This window comes from Cynoglossus semilaevis, chromosome 3 (genome assembly GCF_000523025.1).
Source record: "Cynoglossus semilaevis isolate Cse_v1.0 chromosome 3, Cse_v1.0, whole genome shotgun sequence".
Lineage (NCBI taxonomy): Eukaryota > Metazoa > Chordata > Actinopteri > Pleuronectiformes > Cynoglossidae > Cynoglossus > Cynoglossus semilaevis.
In genome coordinates this window covers 14,797,196-14,804,785 of record NC_024309.1, presented here as the reverse complement: position 1 = coordinate 14,804,785, position 7,590 = coordinate 14,797,196, and the positions used below count along the sequence as shown (strand labels likewise).

General features: G+C 40.2%; 2 protein-coding genes across 5 annotated transcripts in view; one reads left to right on the top strand and one right to left on the bottom strand.

Moving 5' to 3' along the window:
• Positions 1-2,360, bottom strand: part of mettl4 (methyltransferase 4, N6-adenosine) — a 7,288-nt gene extending 4,928 nt beyond the window's left edge. Inside the window, exons 1-4 of one of the 2 annotated variants that reach the window (XM_008308266.3) lie at positions 2,007-2,360; positions 1,017-1,082; positions 501-861; positions 55-124 (exon numbers count right to left, since the gene is read on the bottom strand). In XM_008308266.3, the coding sequence (XP_008306488.1) occupies positions 55-124; positions 501-861; positions 1,017-1,082; positions 2,007-2,228 (719 nt within the window). In that variant the 5' untranslated portion in view covers positions 2,229-2,360. Of the gene's footprint in view, positions 1-54; positions 125-500; positions 887-1,016; positions 1,083-2,006 lie in introns of both variants that reach the window. The other variant, XM_025054659.1, reaches the window with a different exon arrangement.
• Positions 2,361-3,382: 1,022 nt separating this feature from the next.
• smchd1 (structural maintenance of chromosomes flexible hinge domain containing 1) overlaps positions 3,383-7,590 on the top strand; it is a 16,252-nt gene continuing 12,044 nt past the window's right edge. Inside the window, exons 1-12 of one of the 3 annotated variants that reach the window (XM_025054471.1) lie at positions 3,384-3,623; positions 3,716-3,941; positions 4,481-4,556; positions 4,660-4,818; positions 4,903-4,985; positions 5,130-5,263; positions 5,373-5,487; positions 6,211-6,330; positions 6,403-6,566; positions 6,653-6,737; positions 6,831-7,047; positions 7,132-7,243. In XM_025054471.1, the coding sequence (XP_024910239.1) occupies positions 3,798-3,941; positions 4,481-4,556; positions 4,660-4,818; positions 4,903-4,985; positions 5,130-5,263; positions 5,373-5,487; positions 6,211-6,330; positions 6,403-6,566; positions 6,653-6,737; positions 6,831-7,047; positions 7,132-7,243 (1,409 nt within the window). In that variant the 5' untranslated portion in view covers positions 3,384-3,623; positions 3,716-3,797. Of the gene's footprint in view, positions 3,942-4,480; positions 4,557-4,659; positions 4,819-4,902; positions 4,986-5,129; positions 5,264-5,372; positions 5,488-6,210; positions 6,331-6,402; positions 6,567-6,652; positions 6,738-6,830; positions 7,048-7,131; positions 7,244-7,590 lie in introns of all 3 variants that reach the window. The other 2 variants (XM_017031790.2, XM_008308268.3) reach the window with 2 other exon arrangements.

Below are 7,590 nucleotides of genomic sequence, written 5' to 3'. Positions count from 1 at the left end.
TTATTTTTTTTTTCCCAAAATTAAAAAAAAAAAAAAAAAAAAAGGGACGTTTACCTGCGACTCCGCTTCACAGACTTGTTTTCCCACGGTGGATCCATGACTATCAGATCAAACTTTTTTCCATCTGTGTGTGAAAGGATGGGCTTTTAGAAAAACAACAACAACAACACGGTGGTTGAGCCAATCACGTTACACTGTTTTTGACCAAATCAGATTTGAATTTAGTTGATTTGAAGTGGGTTTGCCAAAAAAGACTTAATCAAATTTGGCATTCAAAATTTCCTTCTTTTTTTTTTTTTTTTTTTAAATCTAAAAGCTTGTAGTTACCCCTGTCTTCCATACAGGAGGTGCTACAGTCAGGGTTTGAACATCAATGTCAGCTAATTATTAGCTATTTTGCTTTGTTTTGGAATAAGGACTTTGTCAGCATGGCTGCTAGGACTTCAGTCTTGAACCTAAGTGCTTTCTTGACCTTTTGTATCCTGGTTTGGTTTACTCACAGTTAACCAGCGGCCGTGTCCTGGTGAAGTCAGACAGCAGGAAGCTGGTGTGCGCAGGGATCACGTACTCCTCTCCCATCAGTCTGACCACTGCGGCCTGGTCAGACCTGTTCTCTGTCACCCGTGAGAACAGGTCCACGTGACACAGACCACCATCCTCAGCAACGAGTGCCTGCGCACACTCCTCCAGCTCCAGATCGTCCATCAGAGGGAGCTCTTTAGCCATGTCACAAAGAGCAGCAAGGTTGCACTCCTGCAGAGGAAGAGGTTCTGCCACTGAGTCCTCCACTCCTTTCAGGTATTCTCTGCTTTGGGCCAAATCCACCAACGTCTTGGTTCCCTCTGATATGACAGCTCTGATCTGCACACAGTTCACTGTGAGTGTTCTGAATTTAAAATGCATGAAAATCAACCAATCAAACTCAATCTGCGCTCAAAAAAAAAAAAAAAAAAATCCCATTTTCCCATCCCATTCAGTTGGTGATGCGTTCAAGATGTTAATGAAAATGAACCTACCCCGTCGTGATAGACTCGTGCATCAATTTCCCCCTGGTTGAGTTCGGCGTGTTTCCGTTTCCTCTTCTAAAGGTCAAGTGAAGAACAGCAGATATGATTGGATAAACCGTACAGAGGTTAAATAATCACCAGACGTCCTGCACTCTACTGAAACGATTGATAATGATCAAAATGCTTTTTAATTCCCAATATATTTATTTATAACCATGGCTGTTGACAGTCAAAACTCCGGTCACTTTGTGCTCATTTCTAGTTTTACGTTGAAGTGATTTCCACTCAACCCTGCAGCACATGATGCTGAAAACAAAGGGACAACATTCAGCTCATTCAGCCAGTATTAATAAATAATAAAAACGTCATCCACAGGTGTTTTTTTTATGGTGTGGCAACAAACATGCCATAGTAATTGATCAATTTGGGTGTGTCACATACAAAAGTTCTGAGTAAAGTACAATTATGACACACCCAGACAAGTTTCTGTTTTATATCTTTGTCTGCACCGATCTGTGTTAGTTGATTGTTTCCTTTTACCCTCAAAGAGGCAGAATCTGCAGCAGATTTTGATCTAGCCCCATTGGTTTTTTTTTGTTTTTTTTGCTTTTTATCTCCAGAATTGACATTTAATTGAAACTGGATTTCCTACTGAAGCAGGTTGTGACCTGGTGTCACTCATCACAGGAACTCATCACTTCAGAGGTACGTGTAGAAAAATGACTCAATAAGTGCTACCAACAGACTGTTTGGAGATGTCATCCTGTTAGCATGTGCGCTTTAGGTGTTTCAGATTAATTATAAGTTTACTGCTTCTTGGGAAATTGATGAATTGAGTGAGAAATGCTCTAATCTTTACACTTATTTCCCTTTTCTAAAAGCAGCGACGCGTGTACGGCCACCTTCAGGGGCATCAGCCGTCTATATGTGTGTGTTGCTGTCCAATAAGTTTATATATAGCATATGGCACCGGGCTCTGAAGGAGGAAGAGGGATTTACCTTTAATGGTTTATTGATTTTGTCCACGTTTCCTTCACCCACAGATGTTATTACATCCGCACTACCGTGGCTTTTTGAAATCTGAAAACACTGCCGCTTAAAACGGCACCGAACGTGTGATTTTCCGCCGTCTGTCAATCGAATGCAGTGGGAATATCCCTGATCGATAACAGGGCAGAGATCCAGAACCCAGCCGTGACTGCATTCTGTCACCACCGCCATTTGGAAAACACGGTCCGTTCAGGACGGTGGAGTCGGTTCCCAAAACACGAGCAAACGAGTAGCTTCTGTTTACGTTTCACGGAAGAGGAAACTTCCCGCGTTTTGTACCTGGCGAGTTGCCGTAGAAACGATGCGTTCAGGAGAGTCGTAAAACGGATGTTTCAAATATAATTGTCAGTTGACCGCATCATTTGGTTACCGTCCTAATTGGCAGAAAAAAATGTTTTAACCACTTGTTGTCGTTAATTGTCAGTTGACCGCATCATTTGGTAATTTACAGTTTGTAGAAAATGTTATTTATTTCCTGCGTGTGCTTTTTGTTTTGATAAGCACTAAACGGCATTTTATTAAACCGTACGTGTGAATCAGAGTGCTCGACATATTTCCATATTATGTTTTGTATATTAATTAAAATATTTTTGACTGTGGCCTTCTGCCACCCCGGATCCGTTGATCGATCTCAAACGGTATTAACTAAGAACTTTCATAAAGTACAAAGAAAAGACAAAAGTCGTTGCTCGAGTTCACCTGTGCACAGGGAGGATCCAACGGAGAGTCAGAAGACTAACTGCTGAATTCTGCCCCTTCACAAGATCAGGCTCTTTTTATTAACAGACCCTTGCCCAAAATACACAGATGTTGCACGTCAGATTCCTGTTTGTAACCATATTTGATAAACGATCTTGTCAGATTCCTATTTGTAACCATATTTGATAAACGATCTTATTGTTCTTTGTTTTCCACCCTCACACTAGCTTCAACTCAGAACCTGGTTATTGTCACGTACACCTGAGCTTCTGTCACAAGGTCAAGGCCTATCCTGTCGCATCAGATCTTTCACTACACATCCTGAGTTTAACTTAATTCCTGTTTCAGAGTATCTGTGTATTTTATATTGCAGGATCCAAGCAGCATGCTTATGCTTCCCCACAGATTACATATTTGCATATTTTCCAAAGCATGTTTATATGCAATACATTTTGTATTTTCCACAAGCAGCATGTTTATATTTTAGGCAGGTTATATGTTTTAGCGCATCTCTTATGATCTTTTAAAACATGATTATATGGATGGATGGATAAAATGCTGCCCGATAGAGGGTAAACCAGGTTAAGGTTAACTACGGCTCGTTGGCAAGATCCGGTCCGTCAAACACGGGTAGGAGGTTTGGTTAAAGACTGATGTCAATCCTACTGTTTCATGCAATTTTGAACCGCATTTTGGCACCAGAGGCAAAAAGTTTGCCCACTTTTGGGGTCAGTAAATGCGGCATAGTTAGCCATCTTGGATGATTGTGACTGTTAAAAACTTAAAACAGCCTTTTAACGTTTTTGTGTGTGCGTGTTTTGTGAATTTGAAAGCCAACAACAGCAACTTAATTGTCGCGTGTGACCGGTAGGTGTTGTTGGCACGGTTTATCGGTGAATGTCAGTTTGTTTCGTTTCTCAGGAAGTATTTTAATTTGCTGTCTCCATCCGTTCTGTGAGGCGTGTCATCGGGGGTGCTGTGATATTACTCTAGAGGAGTACTGTTTCCTTATCAGAGCGACCTGTCCGTGAGAACTTCAAGATGTCTCAAGACACGCTAGCTGACGGTGCCGACCGACGCAGTCGACGGATCCTCGTCTGCGACTGTCGCTCAGATGTGCTGGTTACGTCTCGGATGGATGCAACGTTTTCCGACTACAATGACTTTCTCTGTGACCTAAGAAAGGTGAGGAAACTGCGATATATTCTGCGGCTTCATTTACGGGTTCTCAAACTATGGTACACATAACACTTAAGAGTACATGGGCTCCCAGCAGAGGTACACTGGGGATTTTTTTTTTTAAATGTTGCAGTTAAGGTTCAAAACTGGAACTCTCAAATTATAATATTTATATAGTATATAATATTTGAAAATGAGTGATAATACTAACAATAAACAGCCCACCTTTGAGTGTTTGAAAGTTGGTCATATTGCTGGTTTTTGGTGCGCCTGATATTTTCACAGGTACAATTCTAACAACTACGTTGGTAAATCACAGAAGAGGTTTTTTTTCCAGGTGAACATTTACGTAGTTATTGAAACAAAAAATGAAAATATTTTGATTATACAATGCTATATATATGATGGGTTAAAAGCAGAGTTGACATTTCCTTGTGTGCAGTGGTGTAGTTCACGTTCCTTCCTTCCTGTTGTCTTTGTCTGCATTTAATCAGATAAAAACATTTGTCATTCCTAGTTTTCACTTTTTTTCCCCCGCAACACAGAAATTCTCTATCAATTCAGGTCAGACGTTTGTGCTCACCACCACAGACAGAACAGTGTTGGATTTCGACACATTTGGTAAGTTAATAAAAAAACTGATGTTACTTAAATTGTACTATACATTTAGAGACTGCAGACATCTTCTGTTTTTTTTTGTTTGTTTGTTTGTTTGTTTTTTCAGCTGAGCTTCAGGATGGTTGTACACTGTACTTACTTCTCGAAGTCAACCAAGTTCTGCCGACGGCGATGGAGGAGCAAATCACCTTCACTCCACATTATAACACTATAATCAAGTGTGGCATTGATGAGTACTACACCACTAAGGGCAGGGAAGCACTGCGTGAGCGCCTTTGTTTATTTAATTTAAATATATTTTCTTAAGATTTAAAAATCAAATTATTTGACTCTTTCTTTTCACCTCCAGCCTATGCACTTGCTGAGCTCATCGACAACGCTTTATCAGCGACTGTGAACAACAAAGACAGAAGGACAGTAGAGCTGAGAATGGTTGGTGACAATTTTTAGCCCATCGTTGGTTTTTTGGGGGTTTTTTTTTTTTTGTTTTTTTTTGGGGTTCTTTGTGTGGTTTCCTGTAGATTCAGAGATCAGCTCTTACTCCGTGACGGTAACTCTATTCTCTACCATTCCCAGCTTTTCGACAACACTCGTGGGATACCTACCATTGTTGTCTTAGATAACGGACATGGAATGAATTCCAAGGGCCTCAATAACTGGGCTGTGTACAGGCTGTCTAAGTTTAACAGGAAAAACAACCAACTGGAAAGGTGTTTGAGCTTTTGTTTTTCTCGCTACTTGTGACGCCGACAAATTTGTCTCGGGTTTTTTGTATAAAGTACCTTTTTGATGAACCACTCAATTTCTTTTTTGCTACAGCCAGTGTCAGGGGTATGAGCCTCCTACACCCACCCGTCGAAGTCTCAACAGTGATATATCCTTTTTTGGAGTTGGAGGAAAACAGGCTGTTTTCTTCTTCGGAGACTCAGTCAGGGTAAGAGTTGAAGAGCAGAGACCTCAGAGTTGATATTGAATTAATACACATTTGATATGAGGACTTTTTTAAATCCACAATTCAATAAAGAAATCATTGTTTAGCATACATTTTTATTAACTCCGATGGAGAAGTGAAACTCAGAATTCCTCACAATTTTTCACTAACAGATGGTAAATAATTAACATTCCTCACAATCTTCCTCACAATCTTTCACTAACAGATGGTAAATAGTTAACAAGCTCAAATATGTCTATAATGATATTCCATCATAAATAAAATTAGATTTAAAGAACAACTAGAGTAAACATTTTATACATGAGTAACATGTTCGGACAAGAGAAGGGAAGTTGTGCCAAAAAGGCTGCAACTCCTTAGCATGAACTGTATGGAGTTCTGTCATCGTTGTTTTATTGTTCTCTAAAGAACGGTAGTGTCTGTTTATCCAACTGTGTGAAAACCAGTAATCAGGGAGCACCTTTTGGTTGTTGACATTTTTCGTACTCCCTAAAAGGCTTTCAAGGTCGCTGGTGGAATGATATTGTTCTCAAGCTGTGGCTGTGGTTCAGCCATGTTAACTGGGCCTCTTTGGTTACACCGTAATGTTGCATTAAAGCAGATTCTTTGAAGAGCGAACAGTGTTGTTTTGTAAAAACTCTGTCCTGTGTTGGCTGCATGGTCATTGTAAGAGCAGTGATATCGTGTCTTCTTCAAACCCTACAGATGATTAGTAAATCAGTGACCTCCCCAGATGTTCACGAGCTGATCGTGTCAGCAAAAGAGTTTGAGCGAAGAGAAAGAAACCAAGAGGACGTTTACAAGGGAACCATCAAGAACAGAAAGGTGACAGATCCTCACAAGAAGCAGCTCTTTTAATAAAAGCTCATTTTAACTGGCAGTGTGTGTGTACTCCAGCCAGGCGATTCTTCTCACGTGAGCCACAACGAGGCATTTCTGCATGAGATAATCGCAGAAGAAGTCGGAAAAGAAAGCTTCACGGCCGTGGTCATCACTGGACTCAAGGCGGAGCGTATAAGCTACCTGACAGAGGAGTACCCCAAGTGGACCACTCATCTTGCGTAAGTCACAAGCCACTTCAATCAAGGTAAAGAAAAGTTATTGTAGTTTTTCAATGTTGCTAATATTTCTGCTCTGTCTATTTCAGTCACGTGTATCACTATTACATCCACGGAGAAAATGGAAATAATTTAAGTCTTCCAAACTCAGACCACTCAAATATCGACATTCAGGTGAAGCTGGTGCTCTGTTATACTTTAAGAATCTCGCTCCTCTTCTCAGTGTTCAGCCGCACTCATGTCGTTTTTTTTTCCTTTTGTAATCAGGTCATCATGCAGAAAAAGAGTTCCAGACCTCCCTGTGTGCTGAATCTCAGGGAAGTGGATACAGACATGCAGACTCTGTACATCAATACTGCTGCCGACACATTTGAGTTCAGTATCAGCACTGGACTAGACGGAGGCAGAGTGGAGGGAATCATCCGCTATCATCCTTTTCTGTATGACAGGGAGACCTATCCTGAAGACACATTCACTGCGCAAGGTGTCCAGACTTTTAAATTTGATTTTGATGTTTGTACGATTTGTAACGGCTCAAATCCATTTTTATTGCGTCTTTGTTTAACAGAAGATGAAGATCCTGAGAATGAGGGTGAAGTTCAGAACACAACAGGAAAAAACAGAGACATTTTTGAGTGTTTCTGGAATGGACGGCTCATACCGTACACCAAAATATCTGAGTAAATATATTTTTTAAATTTTATTTATTTATTTATTTTGATCAAGATTATTAAGATTACAAGAAAGTATCAGATCAGTATCAGTATCGCCACACACTGCCTTCATGTTCAACGGGAAGAGTCCGGCGATACGATGTGTATCACGATACAGAGGCAACAATACGACATATTGCGATATACTTTGATACTACAAACGTGAGAGTGTAGTGAGTTTTTTGAAAACAGTTTAATCGTATTTAACAAACTGAGAGAATAGCATCTGAACATCAGTTCCTAACACTGGAACAGAGGGATCTACATTTGGAATCACTAGAGAAGAAAGATTTAAAAAAAAGAAAATGAACCAA